This window comes from Watersipora subatra, chromosome 9 (genome assembly GCF_963576615.1).
Source record: "Watersipora subatra chromosome 9, tzWatSuba1.1, whole genome shotgun sequence".
NCBI classification, from domain to species: Eukaryota; Metazoa; Bryozoa; class Gymnolaemata; order Cheilostomatida; family Watersiporidae; genus Watersipora; species Watersipora subatra.
This window is the reverse complement of record NC_088716.1, coordinates 54,898,128-54,921,967: the sequence shown is the minus strand read 5'-3', so window position 1 is coordinate 54,921,967 and position 23,840 is coordinate 54,898,128. Positions and strand designations below refer to the sequence as shown.

General features: G+C 36.0%; 2 protein-coding genes across 2 annotated transcripts; one reads left to right on the top strand and one right to left on the bottom strand.

The window, feature by feature from the left end:
- Window positions 1-613: 613 nt before the first annotated feature.
- LOC137403786 (CCR4-NOT transcription complex subunit 2-like) lies at window positions 614-19,014 on the bottom strand. Its single transcript, XM_068089830.1, has 14 exons — window positions 18,906-19,014; window positions 17,497-17,572; window positions 17,107-17,196; window positions 16,136-16,202; window positions 15,924-16,008; window positions 15,611-15,754; window positions 14,990-15,189; window positions 13,763-13,855; window positions 13,601-13,659; window positions 8,666-8,750; window positions 8,278-8,434; window positions 5,024-5,236; window positions 3,530-3,665; window positions 614-1,622 (listed from the first exon to the last, which is right to left on the bottom strand). Exons 2-14 carry the CDS (start codon window positions 17,512-17,514, stop codon window positions 1,461-1,463), a joined length of 1,509 nt encoding a protein of 502 aa, XP_067945931.1. The 5' UTR covers window positions 17,515-17,572; window positions 18,906-19,014; the 3' UTR covers window positions 614-1,460.
- A 53-nt stretch (window positions 19,015-19,067) lies between these two features.
- LOC137403640 (translocon-associated protein subunit gamma-like) lies at window positions 19,068-23,609 on the top strand. Its single transcript, XM_068089619.1, has 4 exons — window positions 19,068-19,280; window positions 19,493-19,619; window positions 19,898-19,990; window positions 23,277-23,609. The coding sequence occupies exons 1-4, from the start codon at window positions 19,157-19,159 to the stop codon at window positions 23,473-23,475; spliced, it is 543 nt and encodes a 180-aa protein (XP_067945720.1). The 5' UTR covers window positions 19,068-19,156; the 3' UTR covers window positions 23,476-23,609.
- The last annotated feature ends 231 nt before the right edge of the window (window positions 23,610-23,840 follow it).

The following is a 23,840-nucleotide window of genomic DNA, read 5'->3' as shown; positions in this document are numbered from 1 at the left end:
TGCCTAGGTGGTACCATACCCAGTTACGACAAAATTGATAAAGACATTAGTCACAGAATTGGAACTGCTTGTGGGTTCAAACTTCCAAATCATTTCTGGAGGAACAAGCATGTAACCATCTTAGCGCGAGGTATACAGAGCTGTAATCCTAACAGCCCTATTACATGGAGGAACTGAAACCTGAACAGTGTCCCAAACACAAGGGAAGACTGCACGCAGTCATGATGAGACAACTACACCACGCAAGGAATCTCACTTCAAAAGGTAAGGTCAAGAACACCAAATTCCTAAGACGGGCTGGCTTCCCATTCACAATGAACATTACAATAGAAAAGGGCTTACAATGGTTAGACTATCTGCAAGGGATGGGTCATGAGTGATTGCCAAGAAAATTATTATATTCACAGCTCTACAGAGGAAAGAGGAATCAGGACAGACCCAGGCTGAGATACAAAGATGTAGCTAGACATAACATAAATTTGAAGGGCCTAAACCCAAACAGATGGCAAGAAAAGGCAGAAAACAGCTGCATAGAATGCAAGTGAATGCTAAATCAACCCCCTTGCAGGTCAAACGATTGGCATTTAAATAAAACAATACAATACACAACTAATCAAGGTATTGTTGTAAAGTTTATTACATGTATGACTATACAAGTTTGTACAAAAATGCACAAGGTACTTATCTAGCGGCTGCCACAGTACGTGGCGGGTACAGCGATGAATGCTGCAAGATATAAAGACCAAAAATAAAGCTAAAGTCACGTAGGGCAGTATGGCCACTATTCACAATAAAGCATGGCAGTCAAACATTTGCCGGCACAATATTATACAAGAGACGATCTGCCTGAGCCTTCTATGATTTGAGATCACAAGGGAGGTGCTTGCAGTACTACATAGCCAAATCATTTACTATACAAACATCTGAGATGCACAAAAATATAGTACAAAATAGTATTTATAGGGACATTAATTACTAGTTGAAAAATAAATAAATGGAACCTTACAGAAAATTGTGCTCAAGAAAAAATTAGAACGTACTAGAAAGGACAGCATGTCGTAAACTTGAACCAAAGGCCTCGCGTGGTCAACAGGCAAGCGGCCAGAAAAATGCTTGACAACATTCACTCATATGACAGCTTAATTGCAACTGATAATTCCATTAAATTTCGTACTAAATTCCGAGTTCAAACGAGGTAGCCATACACACGCTCATTATTGCTAATCAAGGAACGATAAGCCATGGTATGACCTGACAAAATATAGAGAAAAATAGCCGAATGAATGATCAGCGATGAGGAGCAGACGCACGTCAGCAGTTGGAACTTTAGGTGCAAACAGTGGTCCAGACTTAAGCAAACGTTTCCTAGTAGTTGGGCAAGAGAACTGCAGGTGCTGGGAGACCGTTTCTGTGTAAACATTGTGCCTGCTAGTGATTCATAGCCATGTTAACTCTTTCCGCTAGTGACTCGCAGTTGGTGTTGGGTTTACTGAAGAGCTGTGCTGATTATGTTGCAATTGTTGTTGCTGCAGCTGTTGTAGTGAATCTCGACTGGGTTGGCCTCCTGGCTGTGGCCGCCTTTCCTCCAGCTTACTGTAGTCCAACCTTAGTTCCTTCACCACCTAATAACAAAACCACCTTAATAGCATTTCGTGCTATTGTCATAGTTACAGTCCAACAAGTGCAGATATATGTAGGCTTAATACAAAACTAATTCTTTTGATAATAGTTTGCTAAGTCTCAAAATACTCATTAATGAGCTAAGTCTAGGATTGGTTTTGGAAATGTACTGTGTTGCGTTGAAAAGTCCTATTTAATGTGCATGCTTCTGTTAAAACCGATAACCCTGATATGAATATATGCTGCCAACACCTGGCTTAATCACCTGGTTTTTGGGGCCTCCGACTGTGACATTGCAGTGCATAATGCCATATCAAATTTTATTTCATTTGTTGTCATAATATATGCCTGTTGTCTAGTTTGTTGAAAACTGAGAATTTTGCTGAAAAATGTAGAAGTAATTTGCATGAGGTTTACACAGATATATCTTTGAAAACTTTGAGGCATTTTAATCAAGACGTTACTGAGCATCGAATCGAAGAGCTCATCCAAAGTTGCCAAATGTCCACATACTTGATACTGTGTTGAGAGTAAACTAAATGCTATAGCATCCCCTTTTTGGTGATTACTCTGACCAGTCAATATCAAACTATTGTTCTGTTGTTAGATTTGTCTGTGTGCAATAATCAATAGAATTACAGCTTTGTATATGGGCACTAACTACTGTGGAATGTATCAAGACCCAGCATTTAATTTCATTTGGGAGAGCCTAACACTGTTGTATTTTGAACATAGATGAGCTTATATGTACACTACGCACCTGCGAATACTCAATATAATGCAGCCCGAAGAATGCACTTAACGGGCATAGACAAGTTGAAAGATTTTCAGGCATTACCTTTCCAGCCTGGTAAGTCCGATCATCAAGGAATATCCGAAATGAATCGGTAATCCCCATTCAGCAAACACTAGTTAAAGCAAATGCTTCGTTCATTGGTTATTTATTGTTAGCTGGCGCTTGATTACAATTGAGCATGATAAACATTTTTCGCTTCCCAAAATGTAACTACTTTGTCCGAATATTACTGTCCATCCGCCCATACTTATGAGCATGCTGGCACTAATGCTGTATTGCCAATTCATTTCTCACAATTCTATAATAATACATACCACAGATCCTGTTATTTCAAGTTAGAGATATAAGGTTAAGAACAAAGTCAGCTTATGCTGACAAAAATGAATCTAATCTCTAAGTGATGGAAAAGTTTTCAATGTTCAGATAAGGTTTTATATTGGTTTGTATACAATATGACAAGTACAATTTCATTAGCTAGTGCAACTAGCTAATGAAATTGCACATCTGTGCTATTTTGTAGAGGACTATTGCAAATGTTACACAAGGAACAGCACAACTGCCAGTAGGAATACAGCTTGGGTTAAAACCAAGATGAATTTCAATAACAATTCCTAGCCAAAACAACGATGTTGTGGATGTCTTGGTTCCATATCATGCCAGGCTTTTTGGTGCTCCCTGGTTCTACCATACAGTAAGTCCTACTGCACTAATACTGAACTGACTAGCTCAGTATTAAAGAACTAATCATTAACCTTTAGCAGCCCTAGTTAGGTAAACTTACTAAGAGATTATTACTAGCTATCTCACCCCATTCATTTACTATACAATTATTTGTATTTTAAAACTAGACTCGAACTTGTCATGATCTGATCTAATTCAGCTTTACCATACAGCCATTTTATTTTATATGGTGAGCAGTAAATTTATTTCATATTCACCGGTGTTACAGATGTTTCAGTTCACCTATGTGAGCAATAGTAAAACCTTTTAGAATTGTGATAGCATGACATGGCATGTAAAGAATAGCATGACATGGCAGGTGCTCTCTAGGAGAATATAAATATCGGTACTAATTGTACGCCATGGCTATTTCAAATCCTTGGCAACACTTACTCTCCTCCAGTTGGTAGGATCAAAAACATAGTAGTGGCCCATCTCGAAAGTGTTTGATTTAAATTGGGGCTCCATGCCTGCCGCACGCGTAATCCACACTTGCTCCTCTTTGTGGTACCTCCAATCTCTGTTATAGCTGCACAATAAAATTTATAAAATGAGCCTTTATACAGATATGTTATATCTGGTGAGAATGAATTAATAAATTAAAAAAAATGCTCATTTGCCTCATACTCCATTATGGCTGATAGCAGCTAAATATTTAATAAACTAGTCCTGGCAATAGATTCCCAAATGACTTTTGATAGCATGAAAGAGAAAGCAAAACTGCGAATAGATTTGATAAAGAAACTAACAGAGTAGGAGCGACGAGGCCCAACTAACTTGAATGTTGCAATATGTAAAATAACATACATGACTGAACTGCATTATAGTCTGAAGCAATATCAATACATATCTGCAAACTACTCATCTGCGACAGCAAATGACTTGCACACATTAGACAAATTAGACGGAGATTGGATAAAAGACTTGCAGTGATATTCATGCGCATTTTATGTTGTCCATCTTTACTTAAAAAAAACGAAATGTTATATATAGCAAAAATAATTCTCCCGACAACACAGAAAACAGGCTTGAGAGCTAATTACTAACATTTAAACAGCATAAAATGACTATTCATTTTGTATCTAAAAGTGTACAATTCAACAGAGACCAAAGTTTATGAACTTTAACCAATTGTTCAAGTAATTGATTGTCAAAGCGAACTTGAACAATTTTGCTTTTACAGTACCAAAATTAAAACTCTACCGCTAGTTTTTGAACTCTATTTAGCTCAAAAGAAATACTCTTTATTACGCGAAAATTGAAAACAATTTAAACAAAAGAACTGTAAAAACAAGTTTAACATTTGGGATGAGATTTTGTGAATAACTTTACTGCATCTCAGCAGAGAGTTAAATGTAGTAGCAATAGTGTTATTAAGCCTGTAAATAGGATGGAGAAGTAAGGAGTTGTCTCGCCATTTATAACGATGCTAGTTCAAAATAAAAAGATCAGATATGTACCTTGGACTGTCTTAAAAATTTCGGGACCGTAAATCGAGCGAAGTATTTGTGTAAATATGGAAAATGTTAAATATGAGGAATTATATGTACATTAGCGGCAACTCTCCCATACACATTTTTGAAACAAAAAGAGTTCCTCAGATATTTAAGAGTTCATAAAATTTAGGTTCACAGCTGTTCAGTGTCACAGTATTCTTTAAACAACAGTAACTTAGGACCACTCAATGGTATTACCAACCTTTTAGATACAAAAAGCTAGTAATTTCAACAGGAAATGTTTCCCAAGCCAAATACAGTGGTTCAAAGCTATTGCTAAACACAATTCAATAAATCTTCAAGTAGATTATTCTACCATCATTATAAGACACACACGGAAGCATACTAGTAAATGGTAAACTAAATAAAAAAGATTGTATCGGGCACATACAGTTCTGTAGAGGCTGCCAGTTGTAAACCATCTCCTGGGTTGCAATAAAAGAGATAAAAAAGTAGATCCTCTCCGTATCGGTTAAACTTCACTTCTGACAACTTTTCCCGTATAAAGGCATTTGTTAAATACTCAGTGGGCACGTGATAGTCTATGTCTTGAGGCCGACATGGACTGTCTGCCCACGGTGACTGGAACGTACTGTACAGGTTGCTAAAGAATAAATCAAGCAAAATAGCAATACCTTAATACTGCCTAGATGCAATCTACTAACTGCCTTGATCAAAATAACTTGTAGAATGGTTGTCACATGACGTGATAGCAGATTTTTATAATATCAGAACACCAAACAGAAATTGTGAGGCAAATTGATGACTCATGAGCATGCCAGTATGGGTATTGGGAAGCGACAAAATTTTGTGTCATGTCGTCATATTGCTTGTATCTCCTACAATAGCACGTTTGTCCACACTGGTAACAAGCAAATATCAAACAAATTTTATTACAAATAGCTAATTTTTGACTTTTTATTCGCTAAGTTAATTAAATATTTTTTGCAGTTCAGCAGACTTCACGCTAGAGAAACTGATTAAAAACTAGGTCCATAGACTCAACAAAGGTTAGCAAAAAATTCATAAATCATGCGTAAATGATAAGGTGAACCATACTATTGACATGAATTGAACAAAAAGCAAATGCTATCAGATGTCATGACATCTCAGGTGGTATTTATGACATCCAGCGTGCGCAGCTGGAATTTTATGGCCATTCAAAAAAAATTAACTCTAACATATGCGCCATGCTTGACTCTACATTTTATAATGTTTAACATTATGAGCAATCTTGCAACAACCTAATCAACGCTACCATCTCTGTCATAATACACGAAGCCAAACTTCTAGCAGGATTACAAGAATGCACACGAGTAAACAAGATGGTGTCACGCAATTTCTAGTACGTGTAGTAAATCAGTAATTACGCTACACTAAGAAGTAGGAGGATTAACTCTCTCGCTACCACGAGCCGAGCCGCTTGGTGCGGCTCAGCGTTGACGTACGACCACGAGCTGCATGATGCGGCTTCAGTAGGCTTCGTACAAAATATCTCTGATTAGTGAGTAGTTAATCAGTTAGTCTATCGTATCTGTACTTGGACAAAAGGAAACAATCATCTGCATGTGTTGGGCATACAAACAAATGTGTTTCTAACTTATCCTGAGCATAGTTTCGCTTTGCAAAAACTTTATTGTGTAGCGCAATTTCTTTTTAGCAATGACCGGTTTGTGTCAGACGCATTACAGCTACGGAAGTTCCACTAATTGTATATTAATGGATACTGAATGTTTTTTATTGAACAATTGCACCACTGTGAGTGATTATTTTGTTTTTAGCAGGGATAAAATGGCCATAAGCTGTAATAATATTAATAAACCCTCCAACTCGGACATGCGAACGGACATGCGAACGGCAGAAATGAAAATGGCTGAAAAAGTGTCAAGAGTGCAATCTGCAACACATTTGATTAATACGCTGATTAATACGATATCAAACCATTTAAAGGCATTATGCTGATTAATACGATATCAAACCTTTTAAAGGCATTATGCTGATTAATACGATACCAAACCTTTCAAAGGCATTATGCTGATTAATACGATATCAAACCATTTAAAGGCATTATGCTGATTAATACGATATCAAACCATTTTTTATTGACTGGTTTAAAATTTATGGCAATTTATATGCGCACTTGTCAAATATTAGGTTTTACCAAATATGTAATTACCATATTCCTGGCAAAGAAACTAATTTTGTAGCGAAAGAGTTAATACCCTTGGCCAATATTCTTTATTTAACAGGAGTAAGGTTATCTTCTAGTTTTATTCAATGAACAAACTATAGACCCATAACTGTCAAAAACATGTTCACCAGTATTAGGCATGTTTGTCACCAATAAAATTGTGACAGTCAATGAAATTCAGCGATTATTTGATCACTTAAAGCCTGGTTTCCATATGACAGCGAAAGGCGCGCAACAGGGCGCACGACGTCGTGCGTAGGCCAGCTGTAATATAGAAACGTCAACGCACGACGATCGCGCGCCGGGCGTACGCTGATCGCAAGGATCCAAAAGAATGGATCCTTGCGATGGGTGCACGCGATGATGTATCCCACAATACACCGCTAGACCTTGTCAACCTATCCCACCATTCAAACAGAGGGCTGTGTTCCGAAGAAATCAGTCTCCCGTACGAAAGAGTAAGCCTGGTTTTTATATGACAGCGCAATTTCGCAACGCAGGGCTGTTTTTTCCGAAGAAATATGTCTCTCCTACGAAAAAGTAAGGAAATTATCCACCCTGTCCAATGCAAGCATGGCGCCTACGCGCGATATGGAAACACTGCATCGCGGCCCAAGAAATGCATTGCGCATGATCACTGGGCCGCGCACAATCATTGCGCTGTCAAATGGAAACCAGGCTTCAAGATGATCTTGCACAAAATTTCAAATACATTTTATTAAAATGTATTGCTACTTTTCTATAATTTGCGTTTGTTTTTATGCTTGAGACGATCTGATTGCCAGGTTGTTTCTAGCGTAAATCGATAAAACTTGATTAAGATTAAAATGCTCATATCAAACGAAAGTGCAACTACGATGTATGCAATTGCAAAGAGACCGACAGAATAGAGACACGTAACTCTTCAACTTAACGCAATGGCCGACATTAACTACTGCAACGATAACAACTAGTGACGTCATTTCGAATACATTGTCTTCTGAGCGTTTTAATCGTGATCAAGTTTTGTCAATTTTAATTTTGAAACATCCTGGCAATTAGATCACCTCAAACATCAAAAACAATCGCAAATGATAGCAAAGTACCAATACTTTCTGATAAAATCTAAATACAATTTGTGCGAGATCATCCTTAATGAGGCCTGCCTCCACGTAGTGTCTCGCATACTGCCGACTCAGTGCAGACGGAAATGTTCCCAAATACACGTGTTTACTACCCTTTAAGAATCTTATTGAGCTTTTACCTACCACGGAGTCTCTAATGAAAACAGTAAGGCGGATAATGTTAACAAGATACATGTAATACAGCCATGACTGCCATTTAATTTGCTATATCACCGATCAACCATTACAACAATTTCACTCCGAATGCAAAAATAGTAACATTATTGTCATTATTAACTAGACTAAAAGATCGAGATTGAAGCGATAATACCTGCTAGCGCTTATACTTACTCGACAGAGTTAAGATTTAGCCCAAGAGAAGTTAAGTCTACACCAGGAGCTAAAGCTACCAAATTCGCATCTGTATCAGCCGCTCTTATAAAGGTTAACAACCCCACCATGCCGTACTGATCTGTCAACATGCCTGAAGGAATATTTCTGACTGTACCTACAAACAGATGCAATATCGATAAGAATATCTTACTCAACGCGATATATCGTGCCAAAACTAAAATTCTTTGCTTTATATGAACACACAATCAATGAAATCACTCAAAATATCGATTCAACAATCTCAAGTGCTTTTATAAAATACACAAAAGCTACCACTTGTTGATCCCAGCGCATTAACATCTTCTGTGCTATACTTATGCCATGTGAACACCGACACACATCTTACCATCTTGTAAAGTTTGTACACCTTTAGCCGATCTTGTTTCTGTCCGCAGACTGCTCAGACTGTCTTTTGTATTTAATGTAGATGCCTAAGGAAACCACATGATAACATATGTAACCATCGACTACTGCATTCTTGCATGAAAAGTTTTTCAATTGTTGAATAAAAATTGATGTAGCTGAGTGCATGGTATCAGGGGAGTCTAGTCATATTCAAAGACAGCACGAAAAAAGTCATAATCTTTAAATTCACATTCTTAGGTTTGATGAATATATTATGTGATATGATCTTAGATATGATGTGCATTCCAGATATAAACTACTTGTACCACTAGTCCTGTACATACCACTGTACTCATGAAGTACAAGGTACCCGGGAGGTAATATGTACCCTGGACATATTAAGATAACTAGGCCACGCAAAGTCCTTAGTACACCAAGATACCCAGATAACACAAAGTTCATGATATCCACATACTACAGAATCCTCCACACACCACAACATCCAGGCAACACAAGTACCTGGATACACCAAGATACCAAAGCAACACAAGTACCTGGATACGCCGCTATATGTATCTTAATAACAGAAGGCCCTGGAACCATGATGGACCTTAAAGGTTGACTTGCAACAAAATTCAAATTGCCGTTATTTGGTATCAAAAGATTCACCATGTCTTACTCTGCTGTGTTGTAGGTGCAAAATATGTGGAAATGTGATAACAAGCTCTTAAAAGCTCAAAAACGAACAGTTAATCGCAGCCATCACAAAACCGCCATAGATTGAAATCAGTTTATTTCTCTGATGTAGTCATTACATTTGGTTATTGTTTTGTCACGTGATGTTCTCACGTAAATTGAAAGGCCAATGAAAGGCTCAATATAAAACTTCTCGTAGCACTAGTTTATGACAAACACTTCGGGCTTTACCGAAAAGCCCGTATCAAATATAGATGCTCGCTACTTTCGTCTAGTCGTAACCTGATCAAGTGACCCAATACTTCGTGAATAATTTCTGCAGCATTTTCGATTATCACAGGTGACCAACAGGCTCGTCATGTTTGTCAGACAATGATATGTACTCCTTCGAGCTAAGGTTAAAAATTAAACGAATTTTTACGGTAGGTGGTAAGATATCTGTGCTGAAAGTGACAGCATTACAATGACGATGAAATAGACGCGTAAGAACAATAGACATGGTTTTATCGAATGTGTGAAGTATATTGGTGAAAATATTTCGACGAATGAAGTTGCGTGAAAGTGTAAACAGAAGCCATCTTGCACAACTACATCCCATTTGAGCCATTTTAGAAAGAGATTCTAATCTATGGTGGTCTCGTAATGGCGGCGATTAACCGTTCGTTTTGAACTTTTAAGAACTTGTAATCACATTTCCACATATTTTGTAACTACAACACGACAGAGTAAGACATGGTGAATCTTTTGATACCAAATAATTGTAATGTGAATTTTGTCGCAAGTCAACCTTTAAGAAAGGTCCTGAATGTACTAGAATTTTAATTCTTAGATACCTTAGCTTAATCCGCCAGGCCAATAGTAGTAGGTGAGCAAGTGGTAGGCAACTCTCATCACTTCCCGTTGTTTAAAAGCTGATTTTTAATACACAGACAATGCCGGGAAGCACAGCTAGTATATATATACATGCTATATATAATATAGTATATATATACTATATATAATTTAGTATATATATATACTATATATAATATACGTATAATATACAGTATATATAATATACGTATAATATATAGTATATATAATATAAGTACAATATATAGTATATATAATATAAGTATAATATATAGTATATATAATATAAGTATAATATATAGTATATATAATATAAGTATAATATATAGTATATATAATATAAGAATATATATTATATATATATTATATACTATATATATATATATACTATTATATACAGTAATACTTCAACTTACGAGTGCTCCAACGTACGAGAAACTTGAGATACGAGCCAGCTTTTAAGGAAGTTTTAGCACTAACATATGAGCCATGTTTGAGATACGAGCACGTGAGTCAGTTGTCGTATGCCGGAGGCGTTTTATGACAACAACATCAATTTGTATTTTTCAGCTGCACGGGTTATACTTTTGTACCGTGTTTTTGTGCGCGATTTTCAGTGCAGAATTATGTGAATTAAAAGTACTGTGCGTAGACCGAAAGTTTGCCAGTAAAATGAAAAAATAATGCAAAGAAAAAGCAAATGATAACAATTGATATTAAGCGGAAAATTATTGAAAAATATGCGAAATGTGGATGCATGATTGAGCTAGCTCAGCAATATGACTGAAATGCATCCACAATTATCAAACCGAAAGATTATATTCAGGGCATTTAGCTCGCAAAAGTACTAACCGTAGTTTCTAAACGGCGCAGCGATCTTCACCACCGCTGATGGAGAGACCGCTCAGGCATTGGATAAAATATAAACAATTCGCCGGTGAAAGCGTAACTGAAACGACGCTATTTGAAAAGGCCGGTGCTATCTATCAAAACTATAAAAATAGACATTCGGACAAGTTGGCTAGTGGTCGTGCATTAAACCTTTGTGACGACACCTGTGTTCGTCCTAATCGCAACATGTTGAAAGGGCGACAAAGGCAAACATCCTTAGATAGGTTCATCTTAAAACGGTCGGCTAGTCGTGAAAGCGAAACAAAAGAAAAATGAGCTAACTAGCGAGAAACTTCAAACTATGAACGCCGAAGAAATTTTAATTACGTCAAGTTAAAAACGAAAGTTTGCTTTTAGATTTGCTTCTAAGTTTGTCTTTTAAGACTTTGATAAAATCCAAATTTATCTAAGTCAACTGTTGTAATGAAGGATAACTTATATATATATATCTCTCTCTCTGGCAAATGCTAGCGTTAGCTGCTATTGTATGTATTTAATTTAGCACATTTCCTTGCATTATTTTTTATTTGTTGCTTTTTGAAAGCAAGTGGTAAGTTAGGACAATAACCAACATGTTCTTTCTGTTACAATATCTTATTTTGAGTGTTTTATTTGCATTTTTCAGAGTATGGAAACCAATAAATATATATTTAATTGTTCTATATATAAATAAATTGCACCAACATGCGAGTAAATTGACATACGAGCTCAGTCTCGGAACGCATTAAGCTCGTAAGTTGAAGTATGACTGTACTATATATATATACTATTATAAACTGTATATATACTATATATATATAGTATACATATATATAGTATATCTTGGTGTATATATATATATAGTATATGATGTATATATAAAAACGAAAAGTGTAGGCGAATATGTGAAGGCGAATATGTGAAGGCGAATGTGTGAAGGCGAATATGTGAAGGCGACTATGTGAAGGCGACTATGTGAAGGCGACTATGTGAAGGCGACTATGTGAAGGCGACTATGTGAAGGCGACTATGTGAAGGCGACTATGTGAAGGCGAATATGTGAAGGCGAATATGTGAAGGCGAATATGTGAAGGCGACTATGTGAAGGCGACTATGTGAAGGCGACTATGTGAAGGCGACTATGTGAAGGCGACTGTGTGAAGGCGACTGTGTGAAGGCGACTGTGTGAAGGCGAATGTGTGAAGGCGACTATGTGAAGGCGAATGTGTGAAGGCGAATGTGTGAAGGCGAATGTGTGAAGGCGAATATGTGAAGGCGACTATGTGAAGGCGAAAAGTGCATATATATATATATATATATATATATATATATATGCCTGTGCCTATATATATATATATGCACTTCTCGCCAAGTCTCACATAAGCCTGTATTCCTTAACCCTTTGACCAGGTATAAACCCCCCAAAAACAACCGAGACTCATGTAATTTATTTTCGAAAATTCAATAAAATCGATTTTTTATAAACATGCATAGATCAAATCTTGAATTTAGTTCTATGAACAAAAATTTGTGTACATGTACATTCATTCACATATCTACTACTCAAAAAAATTACAACTATGTGCAATTGGCCTTGTATGAAATGCTTGGAAGCATCTTTTTCGGTAGAGTCAAACGCTATAACGTAGCCGTGCGAGCCACCATAACGATCGTTTTCTCTGCATATTCCAAGCATATTAAAAGTCCAAAAAGTTTACATCACTTCTATCATTTGAATTATTTTTATTCTGATCAGACAAAAAATCACTAACGATCGCAGCATAAAATAATCTTTTATTTTACCGTTTTGAAAGTCAAGCCGATGTTGACTAGTTTTTCCTACTTTTAATCTTTTCCAAGGAATCGCGATTTGTTTAGCTTTTAGCACAAAGCAACGTCTTTCGGATAATCGTTTCATATTCTAAATCATCAACTGATATCTTTTTGGTGATATTTAAAACTTACTAGTGTTCATATCCTTTGTTTAACGTTACTAGACGACATCTTTATAAACGTCTACCGAAATAGACATAAATGTCGTTTCCCCACGCAACCGATAAACGACATTCTGGTCGTTTCCCCTGTCAAAGGGTTAATAACAATTTCATCAACAAGCTAAGCCCTGAATGCCATCTTAATCAGCCATCTTGCTATCTGTGTGACAAGTCATAACAAATCAGAAGTTATTCATGTTCATTATTCATATTGACATCATATCGACTAAAAAAGAAAACGAGATGTTGTAACTGAATGCGATTCTTTCACCCGATACTTGTTGTAACAATGTGTGCGCTTTATACGCGTCATTTACATCTAGAAATCTACTTGACATTTTTGGAATAGCTACATAGTTAGGCAACATTTTAGAAACATACATGTGACCCTCACATTGTACCAGACATACCAATAAAAGCTAGCAGATTGATCATGATTTTTCGACAGGTTATCCCTATGTTGCGCCTACAGAGCAAAATATTGCATGTATCATTGGCAAAATTATTTTTAAAACATAACAAACCTCACTAGAAGGTATCAGCTTAGAAGACATCATGTTCTCGGGCCCATTTTGTGTTGATGCTGTAAAACATGGATGTATATGTTTGGAGGCAATACTATGTTTCATCAATGCAATGGTTCCATAGCTATTCATGCCCGAAGTTTATTATATGGTTATACTTACAAGTTGAGCCAGGAAGTGCTGGAAAATCCTCCTGCTGCATGGAAAATTCTGCATTGCCATCTAGAGCCTTTGTGTTCCCGCCAACCATTCCAACTAAAAAATAGTGTCAGATAGGACTGCACATGGACTCCTTCCCACTCAGATAAAGAATTGTTTATATTTACAAGCAATCGGACAAAGCATTGAAATTCCTATGATTGTGAGGTAGTTGTCCAAGAAATTCCTATAGCCATCAAAAAATTAGCTTTTCCCAAAAAAGAAAGCTTACCAAAGCTGTGGATTAATGTAGCTTCTGACTAATAAGCTCTAAATTGTAATAATTAGAATTGTAATAATTGAATAAGTGCTACTTCAAAAGCTTACTAGCAACTCATGTAAGGCTGATTACTGGTAGCTTTAAAACCAGTACACAGCCGAAAAGGAGATCACACAAATCCGAAATCCTTTTAACTACAGGACCTACAACATATTTAAGCTAATAACTACTTTGTCAAAACCAAAGAAAACTTGTTGAGACATCTCCGCAATTGAAATGTCTCCCTTGTTGAAATGGAATGTTGGTAACGCAATTGGAAACGCAATTGAAATGTCTCCCGCAATTGAAATCCTCCCTTAGCCTTTCGGCTAAATAGATTATTTCAACGGCCCTGGATTCTTTTTTTGTCGAATTGATAATTAGGCAAGTGCATGGTTGCGGTTCATATTCCAATTTACTTTCACAAAGTGGCTAGATGTTTTAACCCATAAATCATGCAAAACAGTGCAAATTTCTAGTCTTACTATATCCATGACTCTGCTAACATGAAGGAGTGCTGCCAAAAGAATAATTAACATAGGATCCTGAGCTTGGTGTTCAGCTGATGTTTGCTAGTCAACCACTATGGTGTCACAGGACATACAATAAATAAACTGAATCCCAAAAATGTTTCGTCCATCAGACAATATATTTGCACAAATAACTTTTTAGATTTGTGCGTGTTCGACATTACATCTGTATTCTTTGCGACACAGTAATATTTAATTACTTGTTGGTTCATTTACATAACATAATGGAAAACCAATTAGCCATCTTCTCATCAATAAAATTTTCGTGAGCTGGTGCAATGTTGACCAATTGAAAAACTATCTCCACATCTTATTAAAGGTAAAACTTTCTACTCTTTACCATATGAAGGTTACATACTTGTACGTATCTCTGTATGTGCAACCTCGAAATGAGCTGCTTACCATAGTTGCGAATACTTGGCGTGAGACTATTTTGAGGCACATTCCTGTTGGTTAATGACGGAAATTCTGCTGCTGATAAGTCGATACTCATCTGACCTGCTGGCTGTTGCATATCACCACTAGAGTTTGGAGTGCCAGCAGACCTGGCCTGTTGTTGGGGAGGAAAACCAAACGCCTGTGGCTGTCCAAAACCTGAGTAACTACAACAAATTTTGACTCGCTCATTATAATTGTAGATCTATTTTTAGTACAAACTTTTAGAATAAGACATGTCAGCTGCCTGCAAGTCATGCAGACATATGACATCTAATTGATGCACCTGGTAATTTAATTGTTCGAGTATCTCAACCTTACCAGATGTAGAAGCAGCAACCACATAGCTCGAGTGTAACACATAAGACAATGTTTACAGAACATATATTGATAACATTATACAATCTAAAAGCTAACGATAAAAGTTTGCTTAGTTAAAAGCTGTGATGTTTGTAAGTTAGGAGATTACAGAAGTAAAAATTTAATTATATATACATAAACAAAACACGATACACATATCATTTACAGAATAAAATCTGATTATGACTCATGATTAATTATTCATTAAACTCAAAAGGTTTGACGCACTTTGTGGCATTAGCTAGCCTTTTTTGCATGCTCTGTTGCTGCTGAGGTGCTGATGGAGGAGCTTGTTGCTGGGCCATAGAGCTAGAAAATGGTGGATTCATATGATGAAAGCTTCTCTGTGCGAGACTTCCCAATGCTGTATTTCTAAAACGACAAAGATATAAAATAATAAATTCAAGTAAGACCATAGTACAACATTACAAGCTAGAGATGACACCCAAGTTTGGTTACATTCGGTTTAGTTACAATGTCTTCATTAAAGCAATTATTTGTTAAAATTTCTTTATATTTATTCACTAAAGGGCAAAAATACCTGTTTGGAGAAAGCGGCTGCAGCATACTAGTGGGTGTAGACCTTTGATACCCTGTACCAGTGCCATTATATGCTCTCGACATTGCTGAAAAGAGAAAAGCACAAATTATTGATCAAAAAACCAATGAATGTGACCCAAACTTGCTAAAGTTGCACTTGAAGGAAAAAATATCAACAATTTTAAAATCAAACAACACTAAATGCAGACTTACATTGCTGTTGGTAAAGCATATTTGACGTTGGAGTGAATGCCTGAGAAGGTGAGCCGGTATTGTACATCTGAAACACAAACCCAATTTTATCTTGAACAGCAGATATCTTCAAGGAGTAACATGTTAATATGCTCAATGAAAATGACTCCATCGGTACTGTAGTTAGCGTAACCGTATGTGAAATTAGAGGTGCTCCAAACCTAAAATCCACCAAACCTGACAGCGCAATAACTGCGTACTAACTTTGTATCGCAGTATTTGACGATAGCGCTGCAGATATATTGTGCTATCAAGTTCCCCATACTCCCGCATGTTGAGAGTTCGAGGGACTGCCACTTCAAGCAAGCACGAGGGCCCGGTTAGTCCTACTAACGTGCTTTTGCCTTCAAACGACAGAGGAGCACACTGATTCCGGAGGCTAGATGGATGGAGTCTTGTCATTACTCGTAAACCTAGGAGCCTCATTTCCTGCAGACTTAGCAAATGATCTTCTGTGTATCGCTCCTCGTAAGACCAGATTTCACTTGACATGAAGGAAAACTTTTTTGGAGATGAATTTTTATCATGACGAAGGAAGCCAGTATGAAATATCTCTTCTGTGATGTTATATTGGCGGTCTGGAACGATGATGTAGGACGGAGGGTCTTTAATCTCATATCTCATGCTATATTCCGACCTGAGAGATCGTCTGGCCATACTGAGCCAATAGTTCAAAAGCTGTTTGAGTTTACTCATGTGACCCTCAAGCGATGAAGCAATACCCTCTGATCCGAATCAGTCTCAACCCATCATATATACACCTAGCAGTCGCAAGCTAGCTAATTGGGGGTTGCCACAATGATGCATTACGATGAACAAGTAGTTTCAAAGGTGTTCTTTGAAAGAATGAGTACTTACCCTAATTGCAAAAGCTGGCTGAGTTATCTGTAGTCTAGCCATATTTATTATTGGTCCTTTTGAATAATACTTACTGTGTCCCTTTCCCGAAATATACTTGGCTGTGATGTTTGGCCATTGAAATACATGCTTGTTTCCTGATCTTCATCATCAACGTAGAAGCCCTAAACAATTTTTAAGCACTTCTCTACATGTCACATACCTGACAAATTTTAGTAAATACGTCAGTAGTTGCTAGATGCTATTAATTCAAGCGCATACATGCAAATCAATGGAACTTTAGCCTAGTAGAATATCTTAACAGATATTATTAGATAGTCAATAAATAGGCACTCGCTAATATTTATCTATATGTAGAGTTTATGGTCAATGTTTTAAAACATTTTCAACATTGTAAGTTGATTTTTAAAAACTTGGTTAAGTAATCCTGTAGATTTGCTTCTGAAACAATGTGAATATTGTACCTTTTTTCTTTGTGACATGTCCAGCGTTTCTCTCCAGCTACTAGTGAATTCAAATGTCGAAGCCACCTTGGCAATTCTAAAATAATTGCATAATTTTAAAGTATAGAGACAGTTTGGAGTAGACAATGCTTAAAAAGATAATTTAAAAAGGTGAACTATACATCATCTACTCTGCCAGTAATACCAGTGTCTCTAATAATACTGTCCCTTCATTATCACACACCCAAAAATGCTTCAATCAATTCGAGTGAATTATCATTAAGACTGGCTAAGATAAGCATGAGTAACGTTAAATGATTAGATAACAGATAAGGTGTTGAACACTTGTAAGAACCACTTGACATAGGCACAACTGAACTACTCTACTTTTGACATATGGACAAGCAGAGCCTTTTCAATGCAAATTACAATTATGCTGACACATTATGTTACATTATCAGTTACAATCTTTATTTCATTTCAAGGTTTCATAGTTTTGCTAGGAGTTTGAGAAATAATAACACCATAATTCTGAGAAAAACTGGGAGCCTAAAAGAGCCTACGTAACCTTATCCTATTACATACGTGATACCTCGATTACAATTTGATTTCTACTTAACAAAAATACTGCATACCAAACCACAAATTTACTTTCAGTTTTTTTAAAACTTCTTAACACTCATGACAGTTGTGCCTGACTACTAAGCCTAATTTAATAAATTGTATAATAACAATATCTATGACAAATGAAATAGAGTGAAAGGTGCAAAATGAATATGCGCTGATAATTTAATTTATATCTTTTTGTTCTCATGCACAATGGCTTGGATGTTACATTATTCGGTGGAATTTTGTAAACAGTCCAGCATGGCAAACGTACATCAAAATAAAAAACAAAACACGTAAAGCTACCATACGTGATCAAGTTTGCCAAACTGACACCAACTTCGAAACAACACATCCGGTTTCTATTTCATTAATTATGACATACGGTATATGCTAAAAGTAAGAGGTTGTTATGCATATTAGTGTAATTCTGAGCGTTATGGTAACAGAACTAGAACAAGTTGAAAAATAGCGTAAATATAACTTAAACGTATAGATATTTCAACTATGCATGCTTGAACTTAGAAATTAAATTGATTCTTTTGTAGAAATATGCTACAAGCTAAATTAGTACTCAAAATATGTCTATATGAGAATATGCATAGACAATAAACCAATCAAACCACAGTTCTTCATCTATTGCGACGATAAAAGTAACCACTTCTAACAAAAGTTTTGCTGCAAACATCGTTGCGGAGAGTTTTGTTAACCTTTATCTGCTTCAAGTTTTTTCAGAAATGAGCTTAAATAATACATTTACATTATCAAAATTTGTTAAATCGCAAAACAAAAACAACAAAAATTGAGAATTCATTTATACTCACCTTTTAACAACTGCAGCGAAGCTCTGCAAATAAAGCTTACAAGATTAACAAAAAAGTAAGTGATCAAATTGTTCGAAATAGCTAAAAAATGTTCCTGCGACCTTGACCCACGAAAGTTGCAACATCGGTGTTTCACGGGCATAAACGGCAGTATCCGTTTCCGCTTACGACGACACCACACGCAACCAACAAATAAACCGCATCTTTAGCTCGTTGCATTCATTGTCACAGTATTAGAACATTTTGCCAAGATGTCTGGGAAACAGTTAACGAAGGACGAAGAGCTGCTGCTGCAAGATTTTAGCCGCAATGTTTCTACGAAATCGTCTGCATTGTTTTATGGAAATGCATTGATTGTATCTGCAGTTCCACTTTGTAAGCCACCGACCGATACTTGGAGTTTGCTATTAGTTCTGATTAGTATTGTGGGGTAGTTAGATTTACATTAAATATGTGCTAGTTTTACAGTCATCTAGCATAGTCAGGCCTGTTCTAAATTTAATAATGGTACTACAATATTGTGTATTGTTTGTAACATGTGATAATTCCATAATAATCTTCTGTAACTCAGATTGCATGTATTTTAGGGATCTACTGGAGAATTCATACAATGGATCCAATTCAGTCAGCCGTGTTGTTTATTCTCATGACTGGCATCAGCACCTATCTACTTTCGTTTGCTTACAAAAATGTGAAGTTTATCTTAAAACACAAGTATGTCTTACCTATTTTCTATTTCTTTTTTTGCTTAGTTTTAGAAAGCATTGTGTCTTACAGATAAGCCGTCTCATGAATGATAAGTGTAGTCATTATCTAGCTTTGAAATTAGTGAGGAGCCTTATTAATTGCCGCCTTACTATTTACCCCCAGTTCAATGATTGTTTCGGAAAATTTTATCTCAGCGTAATACTAAACATGCATTGAAACCATTTTATTTGTTTTTAATTGTACAAAATTTCAAAACCTATTTGAATGTTTTTCAACATTTTTAGAGCTGCGCAGAAAGTAGCTGATGGTGTGTCTCAAGAAATAATGAAGAAGTTTGGCGATAACAAGAAAATGTCAAAGAAGGAAAAGGATGAGAGGTATGTCGCGCTTATATTATTCAAAGAAGTTGTAGAATTTGTTTAATTCAGGGGTCAGTGACTTAATGATTTATACTGAACTTGTCTCCTAAACTGAAGTGAATAAAGCAACATATTTTTTTAATCATTCATATAGAAGTTGATGTTGACCATCTGCGGAAAGGCTACCCTTTTTTAGACTATCGCTTTGTTTGACACTTTATCTGATGATTTATGTTGTTAATTTGAGTATGTTGCTACATCAGTAAAAAATTTAACTGAAATTTTGAATGTTTTAGAGAATCACATCAGCTATGCTCAATAGTAAACATTATAGTGTTATGTAATTTAGTTTAGTAAAAGTTTTATGTTGTCCCCTTCGTTTTTTGAAGCTTTTACTTCAGTTGAACATAATTCTGAATAAAAACAGCTTAAGATAGCTATATGATAAAATGTTGCAACATCTGCGTAAGTTAAGGGAGTGGTTTTTTATGAAACCGCATGACTGAATGCCAAATAGTCATATCAATTGTGTTTAGTTTCTAAACCACCTTTGAGGATGCATGAAAAGGGCAGATAATTCTCAAATTGTTGGCTTAAATGCATAAAAAGTTATGAGATCACTTGATAGACTCCCTCATCTTCTTACCACAACTGTTGATGGAAATGTAAAGCTGTTCAGTTCTGGGTGGTCCCTACAATGTTTTGTTAACAGGGATGCTTGTTTGTTTGCATATGTACTGGTGATTTGAGAGACATGGTTGATTAGGCCATTGTGTATAACAATATTTTATTGATAGAATTGGTAATGACAAGCTGTTGAACTAATTATTGACCTAATGCTGCTGATAGTTCCTAAAACAAACAAAGTTGCTTCAGGCTTTGGAGCAATTCCATGCAACGATAATATTATAGTACATTTGATGCTCCTACAATGTGAACAATCCGTTCTGGGAACATTTACGCTATAGGGTTTTTAAGTTTTTTGAACAGTAAAATGCATTTCAAGTTCCTAATCCATTCCAGTATCTTGCCAGACTTACCAATATAGTCCTTCAAAAAGAAAAAAAAGACTAGACTTACCTTAATTTACTGACTGTACCGTAACTGTACTGTAACTGTACCGTACTGACTGTACCGTAACTGTACTGTAACTGTACTGTACTGACTGTACCGTAACTGTACTGTAACTGTACCGTACTGACTGTACTGACTGTACCGTAACTGTACTGTAACTGTACCGTACTGACTGCACCGTAACTGTAGTATTATTGGTTTGTATCGACAACCTTTATCTTTTGCAGTAATTTTTGCTATGAGTTAAGGAGAATGCACACCTTCAATGTCAATTTACCTGAACTGATTTTTTTAGTTCTAGACAGCAAGGCCTATTTTTCAAAGGAGAAAACAAAAACCAATAAATTTGTCTAAAATAAAGGAAAACAAAAATGTAACTTTACTATAAGAGAGATGTATGTCTGTTCGCCTATCCATAGCATAAGTTCAAGGTTATAATAGAACTAGCTTTCAACGATATTCCAACTCTTGACATTCAGATCATTAGATCGATGCTCTCTATCTACCATATCACATACACAGAATAATTGCGCAATTACTTATGTTTTATCTGTTCTCTATCGAAACCTGACGATTTCTCACAGTGTAATATACTGTCCGGGTGCTATAATATATATATAATAGAGATAACTTTATACATCGTTTTTTTCTCAAAAGCGACTAGATGGAAAGTGATATATTTAGGCTAGTCTCGGGATGCGAGTTATTCAACTCGAAATTGAGAACTTGCTCTGACATCACACTGTACGTTATGTGAAATTTTTATGTTGTACGAAGCAAAAACTTTACATAATTTTTTTCGTTATATGGAATTTACGTTATAGGAGATACATGTATACACTATAAGGGTGTCTACTGTATTTGTACTGTACGTCTAACACTCGAAAAAAATTTCCTCACATATTGACTGCCTGAAATACAATGTTTGCCTGTTGTCGAATGGATCAAGCACATCTTGTTCAGATCTAAATTCTGTGTCGGTGATTTCAATCTGTACGTTAAGAACTTTCATCTTTGAAGCTTAAAGGTTGGCTTGCAACAAAATTCACATTACAGTTATTTGGTATGAAAAGATTCAGCATGTCTCACTCTGTTGTGTTGTAAGTGCCAAATATGTGGAAATGCGATTACAAGCTCTTAAAAGCTCAAAAACGAAAAGCCGCCGTAGATTGAAATATCTTTATTTATCTGATGTATTCATTACAGTTTGGTTATCGTCTTGGCCCGTGATATTCTCACGTGAATTGAATGGCCAATAAAAAGCTCAATATAAACTTATCGTAGCACTAGTTTATGACAAACACTTCGGGTTTTACCGAAGACCCCGTATCAAATATAGATGCTCGCTATTTTACGGTCTTGTTTCGGCCTGGTCTAATTGGTAAGTCGTAATCTGATCATGTGACCCAATACTTCGCAAATAATTTTTGCAGCACTTTTTGATTATCACTGGTAACCAACAGGCTCGTCATGATTATCAGACAATGATATGTACTCCTTAGAGCTAAGGTTAAAAAGTTTAACGATTTTTTACGGTAAATTGAAAGATATCAGTGCTAAAAGTGACAGCATTACAATGACGATAAAATAGACGCGTAAGAACAATAGACATGGTTTTATTGAATGCGTGAAGTTATTTGTAAAAATATTTCGACGAATGAGATTGCATGAAAGTGTAAACAGAAGCCATCTCGTTCAACTACGTCCCATTTGAGCCATTTTTAAAAGCGAATCCAAACTACGGCGGTCTCGTGTGGCTGCGATTAACTGTTCGTTTTTGAGCTTTTAAGAGCTTGTAATCACATTCCCATATATTTTGCTCCTACAACACAACAGAGTAAGACATGGTGAATCTTATGATACCAAATAACTGTAATGTGAATTTTGTTGCAAGTCAACCTTTAACATCTTTGTTTATCAAAGCACCATGGGAGATGCTCATTTCCAATGACCAATGACATGTCACGCATTTAATTTAACAGTGAAATAACATTTGATTATAGCCATTTAATTTTGGATAGCACAATTCTCCATAAAATATAAAATTATGGTGTGAGCATACTAAGTTCAACTCGTATTTTACCATCTTATTGCTTAAATTAGCAATATAGATTATAGTTGTATCTTTCAAATTTTCTTGATTGTTTTAGACAATGGTTATCATTTACGGTTACCGGTTAAGATTAGATTGGTTTGAGTATTTTGTCATTGAATCTCCTTTTTCTTGTAGAATCTTGTGGAAAAAGAATGAAGTAGCCGATTATCAAGCTACCAACTACTCTCTATTCTACAACAACGCAATGTTTCTAGCCTTGGTTGTGCTCGCTTCATTTTTTGTGTTCCGAAGTCTCTCACCTAGTCTAAACTACATACTCTCGATGGGGGCCGCTTCAGGTCTTGTGGCTTTAGTTAGCACTGGCACCAAATAACTCTATTCATTTTGTGTAAATATTGATAATGTAGTTCGTACAATGGCTAGTTGGAGTTATTGTGTACATTTTTATTACTTACGTCAATCTATGCTAGTGGTAATAAAATAAATATACATTGTTTGTCTATTTGATTCAGTGTAACACTATTTGTAGGAATTTGCTTGGCTTTACCTGATCATATTTCGGCAAACAACAAAAAACACCGAAATAATAAATAAAAGAACTGTAAAGCATTTCTGCACATTGTTCCTCAGTTTGCCACAGAGTAGTTGCAGGTTAACATCGTTTGTCTGATATGTTGGCGAGGAGAAATAATAATATAGAATTAATTGGTAACTAAATTGCAACTAGTTTAACTTATA